This window comes from Hyalella azteca, unplaced genomic scaffold (assembly GCF_000764305.2).
Source record: "Hyalella azteca isolate HAZT.00-mixed unplaced genomic scaffold, Hazt_2.0.2 contig14766, whole genome shotgun sequence".
Lineage (NCBI taxonomy): Eukaryota > Metazoa > Arthropoda > Malacostraca > Amphipoda > Hyalellidae > Hyalella > Hyalella azteca.
The window spans coordinates 337,453-359,737 of record NW_025944642.1 but is presented as its reverse complement, the minus strand read 5'-3'; the positions used below and the strand labels follow the sequence as shown (position 1 = coordinate 359,737).

The window sequence follows — 22,285 nt, the reverse complement described above, 5'->3', positions numbered from 1 at the left end:
CTCGCAACTTTTGTTCGGTGTCCGATTCACTTTTTTTGAGTGCTCATCAGTAGCGGTTGCCCGAGCTTTTGCTCGTAGGCTAAATGGCGCGCCCAGTTGATTGTCCGCAGCCGCTAAAAAGCTCCATGATGAAGCGACCAAAAGCCACTTCATCTTCGCTCGCTTGAGGATTTCCTGCACATTCTTGTTTCTATTGGCGTGGCCTTTCGCTTGCCTGTCGCGTCAGTGAAATCTTGAGAAAATATTCGAAATTGACGGCAGTTGCGAAGTTGGACGAACAAGGGTCTTGGTTTCTTATCGTTTCACGGCTCGAGAAGCTCAATAGGAATTAACTCGAACAAATTGTTATGATGAACGATTGTAGCAGCTCAAGGCGGGTCGATCGCTTTTCCCTTGCTTTATACTTTGCATTTTTTAGTAAATTTATCGATGGTGATTTTTACGTGCCATAATATTTCAATTCCCTGATACGATCTCTTGATCAGTGGTAAAATAAATTGAACTTGAACTGGTAAAAAAAGTCGAACCCTTTTACTGATTTAATTTTTTTAATAAAGTCATAATGCCTTTGTTGGCTATGTTCGTTTAGCGATTCTTGTAATTTTGTCTGTGATAAATTAATCCGGCAACTTCCAACGGTTACGCTAAGTTGCTGCAGAGCATTTGTAGGATCCGGTTGTAAAATTCCGGCCCTTAATGGTGAAGAACGTTCATGATAATCGAATCCATTATCATATAATATTGTTCATATAGTGCTGAAGAACTTCCACAACCTAAGTAGTATCCAAAATCCCGTAATAGTGTCCATATATGGTGCTCCAAAAATCATCGCGTTTAATTTCTTCAGGAGGCCTCATCTTTGTGCGGTAATTACGCTAAAGAATAACGCTGACCGGTAATGAATCATTTTACGTTTCGTTGAGACTCAACTTGATTATCTTGCGTCTTCATTTTTTTTTGCAACCGCTGACTGCAGGCAATCAGAGAAACAATAAAGAGTAGCATTTCCAAATATTAATAGTATTAATAGCTCAGAAACGATAATTTGTTTTATTATCTCTCAATGTCTCATAATCTCATCTGAATCTGTTGCCCAACTATATAGATTTTCGTGCTGGTAATTGAACTTAGTAGTAACGACAGCGTTCCAGTATCTCTAACAATCTTAATTAGAGCGGAGCAAGGGTCTTAAGCAAGGTTCCGCAAAGGAAAATTCGGGAGCCGCGGCTGTGGTTTGGGCAACCATCGTGTGTTTCATGAGTGCCTGGGTAAGTTGATCTTGGAAGGGGGGTGGGGGAGTGCCATGGTGTTGGTCTTGGAGGGGGTAGGGGGAGTGCCATGGTGGCACACCACGTGCTGTCAGCGCTGCCAGTGCCAGTATTGCGGCACTGCCCATGCTGTACGGTCCTCCGGTGTTGCGTTCTTCTCGAGCTCGAGGCTCGGTCTCCATTCCCGTTCGCTCTATTCCCGCGTACGGTCTTGTTTTACAATGAACTACGAACTTATCGAACTCTGTTTAAAAGTCAATACTAAATTTTCAAAACTACTAAATTATTTTTGAGTTTTTAACAGCTCTGCGGAATCTGGTGGTCAAGCATTAGTTTAGAACAAGATTCTTGCTCGGAAGCCTTCCAGCCCATGATATTCGTCGCTGTTCAGACCTGCCCAAACCTTTTAAGCCGACACTCCCCAACCTCATTTTTGTTCCGTCTCAATAGCTCTCGAGCTCTCCACCTATACTAATATCCGTATTAATATCTGTCAGCTTCTTTGAATGTAAGAATTCAGCTGCATTTTAATGTGCCTTCAATCTAATATTTTGGCTTGGCTTTTGATGAGAATTCCTCACATTCATACTGAACAAAACTGCAATTTTCCCTCTAACTTTCTGCATATCTGACGAAATTATTATTTTTTTTCGTTGGGACGGGTGGCATTCGTCTTGTAAGAACAAATCATGTGCTGGATGAATCACGCTTGGATCTCAATTGGACCAAAATATGTGTTTCCGAATGTTCGCGTAAAGTTAGATTTAATTAATACCGGAAGTTCTTAGATATTCTTAGCGCTTTTTGTCAACTCTTGGTTTGACAGCTCAACCTTGTTTCATACTCGCGAATTTTTTGCCCTTTTAAAATTATTAACGCGAGGTTAATTCCCTGAAGTTAAGTGTCTTGCAGTTCCACACATTTTTACAATGCTTTCCAAATTGTATTTTATTGATAACAAGAGGAAGAAAATTATCATGGCTCGCTATAGTTACGAGTTGAAATTTGTCCCAACGCGAGTGTGATCAAACTTCGCTTCTTTTCGTTAACGATTTTGCGTTTCTTTTATTTATTGTGAAGCTTCCGAAATATTAGCAGAAGAAATAAATCTTGTAAAAAATAAATATTTTAAAAATTTAGATTGACTCTAATTTGTGGATTAATCTATTCATTGTGGTTTTCTTCCATCTATTTGTTCAGTGTAATTCCAAGATGTACATTGTGAATGACAAAAATGCTGTGTTGGTTGAGAAACTTGAACTCGCTTAACTCATGCTCACTACAGTATAATACAGTATTTTCGGCGTGTCCGACAAAAGTTTAGCTCATGATTTCGGTGGTTTTTACCCAGCAAAGTGTTGATCCATTACCGGAGCCTACGGTATCTCTTATTGTAGCCTCAAACAATAACAGGATTGAAACAAAATTATTTATGAAAAGAAGTAGTTAAGTGGCAATTATTAAAGAAAATTAAACGTGGAGAACAAATAAGAGGTCGTGAGTTGAAATAACCCGAGAACATCAGTCGTTATCCTCATCGCAATGCAGCCCTCGTGGATTGGCGTTCCATGGCTCCCGTTCCATGCCCTCAGCGCTGCTCCTTCCCCTCTCATGTCCCCTCACTACCCTCCAGCTCCCCCTCATCTGTCTACCCTCAGTGGGGCTCCTGGTACCATGCCCTCCATGCCCACCATGAGCCCCAGTGTACCGGGATTGCCTCCTCCCCAAGTGGGCAGCCTATCTACCCCACCTCCACCTACAGCCCCATCACTACCCTCCTATAACGGCATCACCACGACCATGAGCAGCACCGTAAACGGTGGCATGACGGCCGTAAACGGTGGTATGGCGGCCGTGAACGGTGGTATGACGGCCGTAAACGGTGGCATGACGGCCGTAAACGGTGGCATGGCGGCTGTGAACGGTGGCATGGCGGCTGTGAACGGTGGCATGACGGCCGTAAACGGTGGCATGACGGCCGTAAACGGTTCACTGAACGGTCTGTCGGTGACGGCTGTGGTGCCCAGCAGCGTCCAGCACAGCCAGCACTCTGGCCATAATCATCACTACGCACCCACCATCAACACCATCAGTGGAATTACCGGCATGGGTGGCATGACTGCCATCAGTGGTATAGGTGGTATGAACACTTTGACTGGCATCAATGGCATGAACGGTATGAGTGGCATGAACACCATTAGCCTCAACGGCATTGCCGGCATGAACGGCTTCAGTGGCATCAATGGCATGAGCGGTTTGAGTAGCTTAAATGGCTTCAGTGGTCTAAACGGCATCGGCATGAATGGCATAAATGGCCTCAATGGACTAAGCTTGGCAGGCCTAGGGGGCCTAGGTTCCCTGGGGGGCGTAATGGCCCTCACAGCAGGGCCACCGCCCCCTATGGCCGCAATGATGCATCTACGTCCCCACCAGCCGCGACCCGCGCCTCTGCAGCCTTCCCTGGCCACGCTGCTCGCCGCTAGAAAGGTATTATTAGGAGCCAATACAAACTAATAGTAATACTATTAATTAATACTGATAAAATGGTTTATTTGTAGTCAAAACAAACTAATATCTACACTGTTCTAAAAAGCGGTAAAAAAACGGTCTCATCGGCGTTCTAGTGGCCGGCCGTCACGTGAAAATAAACCGTTTATCCGTTTTTTTTTTCAAATGTTGTACGTGTTTCTAGTGTTGAATTTGAATAAAAAACGGTCATACGGTGTTTCTTTTCACGTGTCGGCCGGCCACTGAACGCCGGTAAGACCGTTTAACGGCGATTTTTCTTACAGTGTACTGGAGCCTTTAATAAGCTCCCCAAACTTCAGTAGCATAAAATAAATAGTTCCTGACCATAAACAACTACATTTCACTATATTAATTAACTTGTCTCAGGTTCCTAGACTAGCAAGTATATAAATACACGCGGAAATATGAAATAACATTCAAGTAATACAAAAATTTGGGCAAAAATGCGTTTCATGTTTCTGACGTGACCTTTTCTTGAAATATTCTTCTGTGCCATAAAAGGTTTTTAATGCCTTGTGTGTGTGTGTCGTCATATTCTTCTACAGCGCTTGACATTAAACTCGTATACATTCATTTCGGATACATACACCTCGTATATATTCATAAATTCCCCTTGTATGCATTCTGATCTTATATACATTCACATCTTACAAATTAGCCTCGTATACATTAACCTCGTTCACAGTCACCTCATTGCTCTTCAGGCATCGTCTAGGACTCGAGGATCTGCCCTTCTATTATTTGTAACAGCGCGCTTTGGCTTTCAGTCAAAGATGCTATTTTGGTTGCTTCCGTAACCCGTTTGTAACACTGGACAATAACAAATTATGTTCGTCTGCTACCCAGACAAATGGTCCAGCAGGAATCACCTGAACGGTATACTTTTTTTTGGACTAGCGATACGCTAGCGATGAAAAGCTGCACCATGACATTCCTGATTTGGAAATAATGCGTAAACGATGGTGCAGTGCTTAAATATCATAAGGTGGTCAAACATGAGTTATGTCATATATTAATGCGTTATTTATATATTACTTTAGGTATTCGTCGTAAAAACTCTATGACTTTTTTATTAATCTAAATTTCCTTCCGTTAGAAATTATATTGAACTTGGAATCGCCACTCACCGAATAATATCGACTCGTTTTATTGTACAAATACATGCAAAGTAAATCGGTCGTCGAATTGGTCGCAAACTGCAAAACCTGAATTGAACAATTTCGCTGAACCCTCTCCCTTTTCCTGATGTCTCTTCCTCTGATTGTCACTTGTTGGAACGTTCTAAAATTTATATTCGCTTTTATACCACACAAATGAAATTCTTTGAAAAAGTTTGAATAATAATATTTGTGAAAAATATAAATGGTTTGGCGATTTTATTCATATGCATTAAAAAACGTCAGAGGGTGGAATTAGAGAAGAACTGTATCTAAAATTTCAGTAAAATATTTTGAATTTTAAGCTAGATATAGTATTAATATATCCGTATAACGTGCTATTACAAATAATACATTCTAGAGAATTAATGCTATCACCCATCGAGTATAAATGTGATTCATTTAAGTTCCCCAGCAATTTCATGTCAGTAAAGAAAGACCCAGCGCCCTACTTTTGTGTTAATTTTTATGGCTCAAATATACGCTGTTTTTTTGTAATAATTTTCGCCTGATGTACAATTTGCTTGTGAGCGCCATCGCCTCCGAGACGCATCAACTGAATGAATTAGGCATTCCTAAATAACGGTAATTTTTATCTAACCACGATTAACGTCCCCTTAATTATGACCAAATAACTATTTATAATCCTATTTAATATGTTCAAAATTTGATAATTTAGGACAGGTTATAGATTTAGCTTGTCACAAATAGATAATAATTTAAAATAAAGTTAGAATATATTTATAAAATCGAGTTCATCTTATATAGAGTTTTTCTACCTGCAATATTGTGTACTTTTTCAGCCTGCTGTGTCATGTCTCATATTACCTCTAATCAAAATTGTGTTCGAAACTCTAATGAATTATTCATGGTTCATGATAGCTTCTGTCAGGATAAAGTTACTGAAAAGTGAAAACGTGTGCGCGCAAAAATTCCGAGTGCCATCCGATGTATTAGCTGTTGATTTATGAAGCATCGCTTGTGCTGCTTTAACGCATCTACAGTGCCACTACTGCTGCAGTTTTGATCTGCGTTGAACGCATCTACAGTGCCGCTACTGCTGCAGTTTTGACCTGCATTGAACGCATCTACAGTGCCGCTACTGCTGCAGTTTTGACCTGCGTTGAACGCATCTACAGTGCCACTACTGCTGCAGTTTTGATCTGCGTTTCTCATCCGTGGCACTCGCTGTAAACACCCGAGCTGGGCCTCGCGTGTAAGATGAGAGCTACAGTTTTAATTGACCATCAGTATGCAATTGCACATGGAAATTGACTGAGTCCTAAATCGAATCGTGCGGTGTTTATGCAAGCGGACGAAGGCCGCGTAGAGCTCTGAGTGCTACGGATGCTGGAGGTACGGAACCCGGCATTTAATAGGTGGATTCAAGTAAAACGTAATATTCCTTGAAAATCTGAAATTTAAGAGAGATGTAATACTTTGAATAATTTTAAAATTTGGTGCAAATGGGTGAGGTGTGCAACTGAACTAGTTGTGGTTCGTTATAGTCGTTTTTCCTTACGCATCCATTAGAATTCATTATGGGTAATGCCTACTATTTAAAATTGACGTGTTTGATTGCGAATGATTCTGGATTAAAACTAGATTATTGCAGTATAAAGGCTGAATTTACCGTCTGAATTGAAACTAGGATGTTTCTTCGCAATCTACTTAAACATCTAACTCCCTCTTGCTAGCCCTCATACAACTCCCTCTATTACTAGCCCTCGTACAACTCCCCCTATTGCTAGCCCTCGTACAACTCCCTCTATTACTAGCCCTCGTACAACTCCCCCTATTGCTAGCGCTCGTACAACTCCCCCTATTGCTAGCCCTCGTACAACTCCCCCTATTGCTAGCCCTCGTACAACTCCCTCTATTACTAGCCCTCGTACAACTCCCCCTATTGCTAGCGCTCGTACAACTCCCCCTATTGCTAGCCCTCGTACAACTCCCCCTATTGCTAGCCCTCGTACAACTCCCCCTATTGCTAGCCCTCGTACAACTCCCCCTNTAGTTTGGCAAGCATGCTGACCGAGCTTTCGTTACATAGTTTGGCAAGCATGCTGACCGAGCTTCCGTTACATAGTTTGGCAAGCATGCTGACCGAGCTTCCGTTACATAGTTTGGCAAGCATGTCGCACAGGTTTGTTTGTTACACGTATGCTCCATTCGATCAGGCGCATTCTCTGCTAACTTGGGTGCCGAATGTGCATAGGGCCTAAATACTGAAAAGTATTGTTTATGTTCGTTATTAAAATATTTCTGTAGGAACCGATGTTCAATATACGATTTTTTCTTCAGCTTCATGTGCAAAACTCTATTGTGCCTCATCTTCCGCCTTGTTAACAGTTCGTGTTGCAAAATTATTGCAAAGGCGGATTATTTTCGTGTGTAACAACGAGTTATTTTGCATGTTAAAAACTAACATATACACAAACTCTCCGGTATATTTTTTTGGCTGTAGGTCGAGCTCATTCATCTCTGTCGCGTTCCACAGCGTCTTGTAAGCGTTCATCAATTGATAGCCGTGCTGACAACAGCATTGATGGTCCAGGAAAAGGTCTTCAATGTCGTGTCCAACTATTGCTGTTCCATTATCGGTTGGCCGATATATCTCCTTCATGTGTGTGATAACAAAAAATTTTATAAAGTGAGTGAAACTGCATTGTCGAGAAAAAAAAGTAATTCAACAGAACCGTCGGTAATTTGCACTCTTAACAGATGTTATTTATGTTTATGTAACTGATCGACACTTAATTGTGCGCGAAATTTTGTAAATAATGTTCGTCGTCCAGGTTAAATTCAAATCCGACTTTCAAGAGCAGCCGCGTATTCTTTCGACGCGCCAGTGCTGCAATTCGGTTTTTGACTGATATGTTGGTCACTTTTTACTGACATATGCCTCAGTGCATTTCTCTTCTACATGTTTATGTATGTCTGGCACAGCCTATAGGTGAACCACTAACTGTTTTAATTACGGGCTACGATGGCATAAAAAAGTTGCTTTCCTCTTGTGGCTTTCATTGAGCTTGTTCCAGACTTCTTCAAGTTGTGGCGGCTTGTGCAATGTATTGATTATTTTATCAGCGGCCGTTTTTGCGGTACTGGCGATTCAAGTGTCGCACGCTAAGAGGGGTTACTGCCAAGCTTGCGATACCGGTAATAGATAGGCCTCGAGACAGGGTGGTTACTGGGTGGTTTTAGAGTGGGGGCTTTTAAGCCAGATGGCCTCAAAAATATAACTCAGTACTCACTGCAGTGAGTGACAGAGAGCGCAATTTCTCGTCGACGAAAACGTGAAGTCACGGACAGACAGACGGAGAGATGGACATGACGAGCACAATGGCGCGTTTTTTCCATAAAGGAGAAAATGGGCTAAAAATGGCCAAGTCCGTGGACAAAAAGGCCTATAACTCAATATATACTAGTATATTTGTAGGTTCCGGTATAAAAATTTCATTTTTTTGCAGTTCTTAAAATTTATTTAGGAATTTATCATAAATTTTAGCCGGCCGACGCTATTGAAAAATAAATTACGGAATTTGGTCCGGAAAATAAAACCGTCTGGCAACCCATGGCTACTGATCAGCATTAGATACCGGTAATAGAAAAACGATGATATTGTTGAGTTATTGCCTTTATTTACGATATTGGTTAGTGAAGTGTCTCTCAATCGAGTGGAATCTGTTTATTCTTTGCCAGTTTTTGGATCAATTCCATTTTGGCATTTAATATCACAGCATTTCTCGATATTTTCATCTACAATGAAACTAAGTATTTCGATGCTGCCGTCACCCTCGTAGCAGTAGTTGCGTTGATTGGAAGAATATTTGACTGTTTCCATTCTTCTTGCATTAAATGTCGTTAAAAATGTAGTATTTGTATGCACATCTTTGATTCAGCTCGCAGTCGCTGACAAGATTAAGTACATATTCAAACTTTCAAAGCGGATTGCGTTAAATGCGGTGCCGTTCCTCCACGAATAATTCGCTTTGCATTTGTAAGTGTGCAGCCTAAGAGCTTTACGTCGACGCTCGCAGAACATCTGCATGTTCTGCGCTTTGAATCTCGTGCTGTTCTCAACATGACTATATTTTAGGACAAATTTAAATTCTCTACCCTCGAGCCTCATGCATTTCGCTTTTGTGCAAGGAAAGAAGTTTTTGTCTGTTGAAGCTTTGAGCCTTTTGAAGTTGAGAAGTGCCTGATTGTTTCGTATTTTCTATACCCTCCTGCCTACACTCAACGATATTAACCCGACTTGTCCAAAGAATGTACTTTTCAACTTATATGGGTTATCTTGAACCAGTTTCGCCCGGAAAACTCTTATAAGTGCTTCAAATATATAATATAGTAATATATTATATATTTACTATAATATAGTAATATAGTGTATAATATAAGCATTGACCAACCACTATATAAGCTCTCCTCCTTGAGCCCAACAGAGCTTTCATTGGCTCCAGCTCTTCAAATAATGGTTGTTATGATCAGCCATTCGCTGTAAAATAGTGTAAGGAAATCCGGCATTTCTGTGCCTTTGATTCCATGTCCATTTTATTGATGAATCCTCTTAATTCTGGTCTCAGTAGGCGCTCGCTCCATCTTGACCAAGACACTTCATCCATCACAGCCATGGAGGCTTCGGTGGATGACCGCATCCATCTGCCTAATATTCTCATCCATCCGCAAGCTTTGGCTACTTCTAGGCAGCGAACACGCACGCTATCTCTCCTGAGTTACGGCATCTACATTGTTGTCTGGTCTAAGTTATGGGTCATGGAGGCGAGCTATCTCTCAATGATAGTCGCTGCTGTATTAATATCAATAGGAACCACTTTGGTGTGCCATTCATTATATTGTATCCATAAGCATGCGTGGCATTATTCACCGTAATAATTCTTTAGTTTCATTCGAAAATCGCCTATAATTGAGCTCTAATTTCGTCCCTGAAAACCTGGGGTAAAAATTGAACCTTTTCGCCAAGATAAGTATTCGTTGAACGCGTCTTTTCTGTATGGTGAAGACTTGTAAGAGCCACTCTCATATTTTGTACCGGGCGTGAGCGCGTGTAAGAGCTACGCTCTCTCTTATTTTGCACGCTGCGGTGAGCTCTTATAAGAGCCACGCTCTCCCTTATTTTGCACGCTGCGGTGAGCTCTTATAAGAGCCACGCTCTCCCTTATTTTGCACGCTGCGGTGAGCTCTTGTAAGAGCCACGCTCTTCCTTATTTTGCACGCTGCGGTGAGCTCTTGTAAGAGCCACGCTCTTCCTTGCACGCTGCGGTGAGCTCTTGTAAGAGCCACGCTCTTCCTTATTTTGCACGCTGCGGTGAGCTCTTGTAAGAGCCACGCTCTTCCTTATTTTGAACGCTGCGGTGAGCGCTTGTATGAGCAAACCTATTTAATTTTTACGACAGTACGGCCGGTGAGCGCGTGTGAGCAAAACTCTCTTTATTTTTCACGGCTGTTTGAGCGCGTGCGGGAGCCACCCTCTAAGGAGATGCGTTAAGCCGCCGCCGCTGCACATATCGGCTTCTTGAGGCAGAGTGGCTAATGGCCTCGGCCCTAAAATGGCCCACGAGATTAATTCACTGCGCGAGTTCATTAATTACCTTTTCCTGGGAAAGTCGAGTAGGTGCAGGGGAGCAGCTTCAGCAGTTACAGCGGTCGTGGTATCAACATCCCGTTCTCTTGCATTTGAACAGGGCGAGAATCCGTGCGGCCACCGGACCGGTGCGTGTGTCGAATATCTGTATCGCGCTTCCAATTGCTGGCGTTATGGCGACGCCGAGTGCTACTGCGCTTCACGAGCCTCATTTGCATGTTACTCCACGCGCCATAGTCGCTTTATACGCTTGGTTTCAGCGCGCAATGTTTCGAGCATTCTAATATCGCTCGCTGCAAGTGCTTGCCCGCTCACTTTCTGGCATCAGGAAAGCTGGAAAACGATTTTATGCGACGCGAATTCAGGCTTCATTCTTCCATAGCCTGTGTGCTGCGTAATCTCCCTGGAGTCTTTTTGATGTTTGCACGCGGGTAAATATGCTACATCGCTCCGTATGAGGTTGTGGACGAGTTGAAATGAATGTAGGAATTTGACGACATTTTCTTACCAGGTGTTTTGGGTTTTTTGTTTATTTCTAAAACGACCTTCTATTGGAAGTAAAAATAGAATTTTTATTTTTAAATAGCAAACGAATCAAACAAATTATGATTTGATCCTAGGCGTAAAGAGTGGTAGCCTATTTGGTTCTTAAATTTTTTTTTTTGGTTTATAGAAGCATTTAGTTCTTCCTTTGTCTATGCCAGATACATGATAACGTGTAAATCGTAGGGCTGTTCAATAAAGATAATTAGCCGTTATATTTAATGTAATTCAAAGGTTCGTATGAGAAGGCTTTGGTAACTCTACTGCTATGGTGGCACACTAGCGCCGATACCGTCTTAGATGATTTATTTAGAATAAAAATTTAGAAATTTAGTTCTTTCAGATGCGTTATTAGTTTAACGCTGTCTATAACATCAATTGAATTTTTTAGTTGGCACATTGTGTACTTCAACTGAATCTTTTTAACTCGTATACACTGTTAGAAGAAACGGTGAAAACTCTGACCGGCCACTGGCATTCTAGTGGCCGGTCGCCCCGTGAAAATAAACTGTTTTGCCGTTTTTTATCAGATGTTTCACGGATTTCTAGTGTTAAGTTAGAATAAAAACGGCGAAACGGTGTTTCTTTTCACGTGCCGACCGGCCACTGAAACGCCGGTAATACTGTTAACGGTAATTTTTCTAACAGTGTACTAATGAATCCATGTGTGGAATTTGTGACAATTGAATAATTATTTTTTTACTGGAAACTTTCAAAATTAGTATTGTTAGGCTTGATACAAAAAACAGTAAACAAATGGAACTTTTATTTCGGAGATGACTGGTCCAAATCTTGAGAAAACAGACGTATTCACAAAAATCTAGAATTGAACCAGGTCGCGAAAAGTGACGCTTGGCAGCGGTTCCAATACAGTTTATCGCCGTTGTGCCGACGAATAAACCCGGCCCAACATAACTGTAGAAGCAAGAAATATCTCATAAATTTTACAATTCTGCAATCCAGTAGTAGTATTCCAGTGTCGCAATGAGTTTAGTAGAAAGGGAGGACAGACTCCAATAATTAACTAGCAAGTTGAGCTTAGGAAAGCATCAAGCCTTCCCAAAAGATTAGGAACAAATATTTATCTTAAGTAAAAAGCCGAAGCTCAAAAGTTAAAGTGGTCATACCACAAGAAAAGGCAAAGCCCAAATTCAACACTTGGAGTCGGTCCTATCCTAATCAAAGAAAGCACGAACATGCATAATAAACGAAAATAAATAAAACGAAAAACAAAGAGTGATCACTCAAAATAATAAATAGCATTTAAGAAGGAATGGCTTTATACACTCCTAACGGAGCAACATTAATGTGATGTTTACACCACGAAGTCTTACAGCCAACTCTGATATTTACAAACCCGAGCCTAACGATAGGCATGGAGAAAAAGAACAAATTTAAATCCTAAGGAATGTGGAAATTTCTAACAGTATATGTTAATGCATATATGATGTATATAAAATCTGAATCTTTAGAAGTTTAATTTTAAAGCATCATTTATAAAGCTTATAATTCTGACGTGATTGTAACATTTACATTACTTTAAAGTGTTATGTTTGATAATTCAACCCTAATAAGTGTTGCATTGAGTTTCACGATACCGATATCAACCCCAAACTTGGCTTGGGGTTGACATCAGGATCGTGGTGCTGCGTATAACGATTAGATTGTTCTCGTGCTGATCGCGATATCAAAACCTGTATTGCTGGTGGCGTTGATATTGGTGCTTCACGGACGAGGAATACCTTCGAGAACGCCTCATTGTTGCAGGCTGACGCGCGTCAATCGCTTCATGACTTCCTGAATCGCATTTTTTTTTTGTTTTTGTTCTACAGAAAACATCGTGTGTCTGTGTAGGACCAAAAATGACCTCAAAACGCGTAATTTTTTTTTTCTGCGACTCCGGTTTGTACTCGTCCATTTATAGCGCAAATAAAATCTTCAATAGTGTTTTTCTGTGAATATTCGGTACATATGTCATGCCATGCTGTCTTCTCGACTTAGTTTGTTACTTACCTTTTTTCTTTACCGGAGTTACAAGAATTTTTAAGGAAAGAAAATCAATGCAAATTTGATTGCATAGATTCGTTCTTTTTCTTTAATCTTACCCTAAAGCCAAATCTATCGTAGATAGTTAATGGTTGAAATAATTGTAGTTTCATTGCCATTATTCTATTTCATTAAATCTACGGCAATAAGACCGAATATTTAATTTATTGGTAACGAGTTGCTCAAATCTTTCGTCGCTTGATCGCCTCAGAGTTCTATGTTCTTTAACTATAATGGCTATATATATACAGTCATTTATAAAAGGCCTATTCTCATCCTATTTTGATTTTCTCTACGACGTTCTGTGTAGGCCAGGTTTAATATATTCCATTTATTTTACAGCTACCAAGAAAATATGAATGGGCGTACATGTATATATGATGTTCATATGATAGAAAACGTGCCGTATTACGTTCTATGTATTTATTCAGCGGTATGAGCAATATTGTATGGTCTCGCTGATCTATCGCCTAAGTTTGCCTTCGTCGTCTTTTTTGTGCATCTCGTTCGTTGTCGGCGTGGATCTGAGCAAATTATTATTGAGCCGCCGAGCTTCAATGGATTTTGCGGGCAAGCTGCTTCCTTCTTGTCTTGATAACTTTATTATTGCTGCATTTTATCCTTTCACTCTTCTCCATTGTTTTTTTGTACTTCTAACTATCAAGTTTCATTCTTTGAATATCTAACTTGACTTGTCTATTACACCAAACATATTCATTAATCACAGAACATAGCTTAAATAAGTGCTGGGAGTAACTAGTATACGTTCTAAAATTTTACTCTTCAGTTAAGATTTTTTATATTTTATTTCTTTAATCTAGTTAAGTTTCTATATATTTTTATTTTATACTCGTTACTCCCACTGGCTAATGGGCTGGGCCACAGCAATCTGGAAATGAAGCTGGTTCTCGCAGAGTCAATTTATGAGAGATCTCGGTATCTCGCTTCATTGCTGTTGACGGAGTGGCGAAGATAAGAGCTTTTGTTTGCCCAGTACTCGAGTGTCGGGCTTTATTAGATGATCAGGATAGACGTATGGCTTTGCGTATAACTGAAAGATTTATTCGTGGCTTAGAGTTAGCTTCTTTCCTGTGGGTGGCTGGGTTTGTGCGCTTACAGAATCTAGTGAGATTTGTTCCAAAAGCGATGCATTTGTGTTGGACACATTTTGGCCCCACAAATGGTGTCTCTATGCTATTGCAGAAAGATTGTCATTGTTTGGACTATATTACCCATTGATTTCTATGAGTGTAGACTTGAAATGAATCTTGAATGTTTGTGATGTCGGTGGTTGCGGTAGAGAGAAGACTTAACATTTTACTCCTGATTTAATATCAGAATAAGACTATGCCTGACAATACTTATTTGCTGGCGTTCGACCAAAACTTATCTCAAAGCACTGGATATGAAACAACAAATTGTGCTGTTCAAAGATCCATATCTTTCAATTCATTCATTCATGAAAAGTCCTTAATCATTTCACCTTGAAACTGATTTATATTATCTGCTCTAGTCAGAATCTTAAGATAATTTGGCTCGTTATGATTCTATTGATGCAGTCAAGTAAGCCCTCATGTTGTGCGTTCGAGCTCTCAGAAAAATATGTGGGCTATATTGTTCAATTGTTCAAATATTGAAATCTTCTTACCTGCACACGAGAAGGCAGCCAAGGTAGCACTGATACGCCCTTTTTCAGGGCCAAACTGGATCAGGATGCCCAACATACGTACGGGAATAAAGTGAATCACTATTTGAACAAAGCCACACTAATTTTTCTGTATGTAGATAGCAAGTGGACAGTCAGCTTCATTCGCTGAACTCTGCTCCGCTTTCTCCTTTGCCGATTTTTAAAGAATGGCGATCGCTGATTGCCGTGAAATACGGAGGCTCGCGTTCAATTTTTGAGAGCCTGAGCGTAATTTGTAGCGTTAATTTCCCAAGGGTTGCTAGTGCTTGACTGTTCGAGCCTTGCTGCCTCCTTTTGTCGGGATTGCAACAATCAGAAAAACGAATGAGTTACATTGTCCTAAATCCTAATAGTGACTCACATTCTTACCCCCAGCACGAGCATAGAGCGGACGTAGCACCGATAAGACCTTTTTGATGAGACACTGATGAGCGGATGTATCACTGATGAGACCTTTTTCAAACTTGGGCAGCATAACCCACAAAAAAGCATCTAAGCATCTTTGTCTAAGTGCATCGCAATTTAGACAAAGTATCACTCATTTCTCTGGGTGAAAGTCAAGCACCGCTACTGGCGGCCGCTATCTCACCGACTACGCGGCACACACATTACAAGTCACTGCTTTTGGCTCAACACAAAGCCTCGTAAATTCATTTGCTCATGCACTTAGTGCCCGGATCTACGCTCTAAATTAAAACATTGTTGTTATATGGCCTGAGAGACTTGGCCATGACCAGCGTGAGTTGTGTACGCCAGAGTTAAGGATTTGCCTGCATATTCGTTGTCTGAAAATTTTAAGTGTTTTTTCTGATACTCCCGCTCGATTTTGTTATGTGGTCCTCAATTTTGAAGTGGATCTAATCACGAAATGGAGTAATTACGAATATTGTTAGGGTTTTAATTGAAGACATTTTTTGAAATTTTAGGTTTAGAGACGATCTTACTGTTCACGTCCGCACTCTAGGAACGCTGCTCTAGTTATTGTTTGGTGCGGAGACGTGACGGAGGTACGTGTCTTGTAAGTGTGACTATCGTGTATATATTATTGTGAATAGATTTACTTAGACTGTGCTCATATGATCTTTGTTGTAAATATTTATCATTCGTAGGAACCTTGTTATCTTTAGCATTTTTATTGATTAGTTTTTTGTTTGTTTTCAGGAAAGTTTGGGGCTAGAACTTGAAACATTAAATAAGGAATACAAGTGGAGTTTGAATTCCTTTGGAACACGAACAAAGGGTGGATTGGAATTACGATCATGAGCCGCATTTAACGCTGATGCTTGGGCCTAGTTGGCTTTCGGAGTGAGCCCACAGCAATATAGAGGTGACCTTTGACACGCCAGATCGCCTATTTGACATAGCTTTTCCTTTTTTTATGTCAGCCCAAAATGAGAGCTCGTTGCAATTGGCGTTTATATCACACGCTGTGTTGCTGTGCATTGCGATTGATGCTCGTGTCATCATACACGGCGCCTATAATTTGTTGTTGTGTTCACAGGATATTGATGAATGTTTTCCTGTGGTGCCTGAAAGCGCTTGATTGCAAGACTGTGTTCGGCATGGACCGACGCTCGTTCGTTATATATTTATCAAATGGACGAGCTTTTAAAAAAGACGTGTCAACCATGAACGATGAAAATAAATAAACCAACGATTACACATGAAGTTATCAATGGGTTTTATTATTGTAGCTGTGGTCATTTCACTGTTCAGCTACAGTATCTCATCTCAGTGTATTGGCTATCATGTTGAAGTCGACGAGCTATACTGTCTCTGGCAGTGAAAGATGCTAATTCCCTCCCTAAAGCCAATCACGTGAAAACCAATATGCTAGGACGAAGGAGGTAAATTGTGCGTTCACAGGCCTTCTATCAGTGTAAGTTATCGGAGCCATGGCCTAGTTAGCGAGCTATCGAGCCTCGCTGATGATGTTATGGAATTGCCTTAGTGTCGCTCACCGCTCAGACACCAGCCAAGCTCAAGTTGTTGCGGGGTAAGTGTCAACGTTGACTTGTAGTTGCCAGGCAAAGGACGTTGAAACAACATTGATCTTATGTTGATTTCATTGAAACAATGTTAATTGCACGTCAAATGTCTGATTGAATTGTTGCTGGTCTAGTGTGAACATCACATTGCTGACAATTTTTCGTTCTTAGGTTTAGATTCCCAGGTTAATGAAAATAGTAGTCGACTTTTCAATTCGTATTCTCAAGCTTTCCTTTATTGGAATTTTTTTTGTGCAGATTCTAATAGAATTTTCAATTTGTATTCATAGAAGTTCTTTTTTATACATTTATTTTTTCATGAGAAGACATTAATCGAATTTTTAATTTCTATTCAGAATAAAATAACGTATATTTCATGGGCATAGACAATAAAATCGCAGAGTATTCGCACCACGCGAATCTGCCACGTGCGTTGTCTGCGTGCCGGCACTTAATTGCGTGTCACTTAGTGGCGGTCGAGGGTGGCAGTAATCGCGTTACTAGGTGACCCGGGATAGATTGATGCAACGCTTCCGTGGTAACTAGCTACTAACAAGCAATTAATTTTGCGACCGTGGTAATTAGCTACTAACGAGCAATTATTTTAGCGACTAGCGTTTAATAGAATGAACCTTAATGTATATTATGTAATAAAACTATTTTCAGACTTCAAAATTCGGTTTTGCAGGCGTTTTTTATTGCTGTACATATTTCTGTTATTGCATTTACGCTTTTATGTTTGCATATACCACGGTATTTTTGGCTGTGGAATTTCTTCTATTATTATAGCATGTAATTTTATTATCATATATCATATATTATGTTATCTTTAGTATTCGCGTTAAACCAAATCCGCTGCTGTTGCTTGTAGCCTGACGAGAAATATGCTGCCAACGGATTGAACTTGTTAGGCGCTGATGGATCTTTAATGGCCAGCCAAACTTGTGGACAAGTTATACCTTCTCAAAATTATGGCTCTTCCGCGCGATATTATGGTCCTCTTGTCGCTTCTTGCTGTTTCCGGTTCAAATAACAAACATTGTTGATGACTATTATCCTTTTCTGAAGTGAGCCAGAACTTCATAATAAGAAAACAAACACACACTTTGGTTTGTTGTTATATTATTAAATTTACGGTACGTGAATTTAATGTTTGGCAAACATTTGTAATAGTCTATGCATGTGTAAACTTACCAATGCCTGCAGTAAAACCTCGATTAAAATTATTCATTCAGGACTTTTATTCGAGTTAGAATGAGCATATCAGGCTTTTTGTGGCGTCATCGATGTCTAGTTAACTCGTCGAGTCCTTTTTATTGAGATTTACTTGTCTCGCACACCCAATATTAGCTCGAGACTGGCAGCATCGCCTTGTATCTTACTTTGGTTTCATATCGCATTGGTGGAAAATTGTCTCGTCACGCGAGAAATCTCACGAAAATTTATCTCATCTCACAAAGAATCGTCTAGTCTCCTGAAAAATCTCGTGGAAAAATTATCTCGCCTCGTTAAAAGTTTCGCGAAAAATTTCGTCTCGTTTGTCAAAACACTCTTGCAAAAAATCGTATCGTCTGTAATCATATTCGTCTCGTCTCGCAAAAAATCGTCTCATCATGCCTGAAAAATTGACGGATCGTCTTGTGTCTCTTTTCGGTCGTAAGTCGTAATGGTGTAAAATATATCACATTTAATTTGAAATTTTCAACTTTCTAAGATCCGCGAAGGTTCTCTCAACGCTGTAGATGGTATTATGTAAATATGTATATTTTCACTGGAGTGACACATTTCCCTAAATTACAAATTAAATAGAATTTTATTTATTGATATGCAAACAAAATTAGTTTTGATTTATAATGAAAGGATTCATAATGAAATCCTTCCCACGTTCATGAAATTTGATATGATGGACTTGTCAACAAATTATTCATTAAAACATGGTTAATTTTCCGGTCCTTTTCTTTGCTAATAAATAAATGTTTTGATGCAATAGTTTGCTTAATACAGTGTTCGGTCTGGCGCAGGGCTTTTGGTATAGCCCCGGAAAATCGATGTTCCATTGTCCTTCCGCACCATCAAGCCAAGCAGGCAGAGAAACGAGCGAGATTTTTTCCAAATAGCTATGCGCTTTTTACGATGCATTAGCCTTGTGTATGTAGCAATGTTTAAGTCTTGTGCATATAGCGATGCTTTAGCCTTAATTGTATTGGTCAGTATGACCCAAGTTGGCTCGGCAAAATAAGGCATATCAGTGCTACGTGTACAAATAGTTTGAAGTATTTAGACAATATGATCAATTTTTTTTTCTTGAGCTAAGCCCGTGCAGTGATTTTGGCTTTCCTCATCGGCCATTTCTCAAAAAATCTGTTAGGGTGTATGATATTTCATTTGTTTACATTGATCATTTAAAAAAAGTGTGTAGGAGGTTCAGAAATTTTTGCTCGCTTGATGGGATGTCTGGTCTTCAAAGCTCTCAACTTCAAGAAGCTGTCAGCTTTCAGAGTTCGTTTTAACATTGATTTGGTCTCTTTGGCAAGCCATTGAATAGCTCCAAAAGAAGGGATCTAAAAGCTGTGGCGGCTTGGTTTGTATGCGGGTATAATTATTGAGATGAGTTCGAAACATCGATGAATTTCACCCTGCTCCCTGGCGGTATTACAAAGGGAAATATTTTCATCGTCAGTACATATGAAAAAATATTTTAATTAGTTTGCGAATAAAAAAAATCCTACACGTTCAACTGTGTGTGAGAAATATTTCAACTAAAATAGAACCTTTTGTTTTTAGGTAATAATTGAATGTAACCAGTACGTGCATATATACGACAGCGTCTTGCTCGCAACGCGTTCATGCATGTAAAGTAAACCGAAAGGCTGTAGTCTTTCGACACGCATTTTTCGAGAGGCAACTTTCTGCCAATGCACTTCTGATGGATGAAACGAAACTTGGCGTCTCGACAGCACGTAAAAGATCCAGAACGATGTGAATCTTGATCAGTCGAGGAATTCCGGGTTTGAATCTTGACCAATCGAGGAATTTTACTTGTGAATCTTGATTAGTTGAGGAATTTTACATGTGAATCTTGATCAATGCAGGAATTTTGCGTGTGAATCTTGTTATTGGGTTGTTTTATAATTACCCCACAATATCTCAGTCTTAACTGCGCTCGTCTCCAGTGAGCGGCAATATTCAGGTCTTCTATATGTCGGTTCTCAGAATTCCATCTTCCAAAATGAAGTATATAAATTTATTAGCATTCCGCAGACTGTACTCTTCTTCTATAACTTCACTCAGTCCTTACATTTATATTTAAAATTAACAAGTTTTGAAGTAAAAATATATAATATTTAATCATCCAGAGAGTGCAGGCATCCAATGTTGAGAATATTTTATATTCTATCTAGTCTTATTCACTTGATGAATTAATGTCATCTCTGCCCTTACGTCATTTCCTGCGTGGAGTTGCTGGCTCAGTGTTCGGTGCGTTGCTGTTAATTTAAGAGTTGACGCTCACAGATGACTTCTTTGAAATGTTATGGCGGTTCTAGCTTATCCTGACTTGCTTGGTATGGCAGCTTTACTTCAGTTGCTGACGCAGCAAATAGTTTCATCAGGGCATTTCCTGCCGAGCCTCTCCACCAGCAACGCTCAGCAGACAGTTGTGTTGTCCAATGCAAGTGTTTTTTTTATGTTTTCAAGAGACTTTTATGTCCGTTTTTTTAAACGCTTTTGTTCCATAATTTTTAATTTTTTTTAATAATTTAATTTTTTCATTTGTTTCGCATAATCGATTTTTCTTTCGGTTTTCAGTGTTTTGTAAGATCTTGTATCAATTTTCTTCATATTTATTGTAGTTGGTGACAGTTTGCATTAAGTTTCCATGGGTCTTTCAATATCACTCGTATTCAAGCCCCCATAACCCATGCCCCATGGTTCAACCATGACTCATTTACGTGCTGATTGTATTGGGCTGGCAAAAATATATTTTTTACCTCTTGCTTGGTACTAGGGACGCCTTAAGCAATTTTTAGTCATTTTTACTGTTGGATGATTAATAAATAGTTTTTATAATTAGTGTCATCATTCGTCAAAACACGTCAAATTTTTGCTTTAAGCCATGAGGACTCGTGGCTGAGCTTTCCTCGACCATGTCGGTCCTCTGATGCCATTTAATTTCATTCTTCTTCCTTCTCGCATCTCTGTGAAAATTCTTGTTTTCTCCATTTTTTCCTTAGGGCATCGCGCGGGTACCCTGCATTAATTCTTCGCCTCCTGCGCTTGTTACAACGTCCTCGAATTCGTAGTTGACTTCTAAATATCCTACACTCCTTACAAGCGGGCATAGAAATGCGTAGGAATACCATGTTCTGAGCTGAGTATAAGAAAGATTGGCCAATTGTAAGATATCATTATCCATGATAATTTTGCTAAATTTTAATATTGAAAGATTATATCGCATTTTATTTCATAAATTGCTGTTTCTACTCTCAAAACATGTGATATGATTTGAAATTGAACGTGCAGCTGCCACAGCTAGAACTAACTTCCATGAAGTTAGATTGAACTAGATAACTCCAAAATGATTCAGTATCATCGAGTTAATTATATTAATTGAAAAGATTTTGATTCTTCCGTATTGTAAACATTTTCAACAATGAAGTACACATTCGTGACATTATCACATTAGTGACACATGGTAACTGACCCTCCAAAGTGTCAGTTGACGTAACTCCTCGATTTCGTAATTCCACCTTCGTGATTCTTCAAGCTTTGCTTATGCGCAGTTGTGAAGAAACCACAAAAGAACGCAGTTGGTGTGAAATTGTTGTGTTTTGGTACTTGCAGAGACATGCAGAGATGCACACTCTAACTGCTCAGATGGTTGTGGTACGGGGAGGGGATGATGATGAGGGAGGGACGGCTGCTAATGACTTGACCAGAAGAACTTATCCGCGGGGTGTCCGGGTTAGTCACCCATCGAGTAACTTTTGTGCCACGCATCAAGTCACTTTTGTGTCACGCATCGAGTAACTTTTGTGTCACGCATTGAGTCACTTTTGTGCCATGCATTGAGTCACTTTTGTGCCATGCTTTGAGTCAATTTTGTGCCTCGCATCGAGTAGCTTTGGTCCCACACATCGAATTACTTTTTTATTTTTTTTTGCGCGCGACAACGGAATTTATAAATTTGATGATTTTTTGTGACTTTTTTTTATGGTGCTTGGAATTATGATATATGTAATAATTTGTGATTATTTTTATATTTTCACCTGACGCAGCGCGAGACATTTGCCACTTAGTGGCGCGTAACATATTTTATTTTTATTTTATTTGCATTTCTAAATATTTTAACGCTATTGGGCTTTTCAATAAATAATTCAATTAATTTATTCATAATAATAATATCAATTATAATTACATTTTGTTTACTTAATAAATAAAAGTATCAAAAAATAATT

The 22,285-nt window shown here is 39.8% G+C and overlaps 1 protein-coding gene across 1 annotated transcript in view; it reads left to right on the top strand.

Annotated features, from left to right (window-relative positions):
- Positions 1-2,464: 2,464 nt before the first annotated feature.
- Positions 2,465-22,285, top strand: part of LOC108678273 (RNA pseudouridylate synthase domain-containing protein 2) — a 120,319-nt gene continuing 100,498 nt past the window's right edge. Inside the window, exon 1 of the mRNA XM_018166645.2 lies at positions 2,465-3,755. Within this exon, the coding sequence (XP_018022134.1) occupies positions 2,811-3,755 (945 nt within the window). The 5' untranslated portion in view covers positions 2,465-2,810. The remainder of the gene's footprint in view (positions 3,756-22,285) is intronic.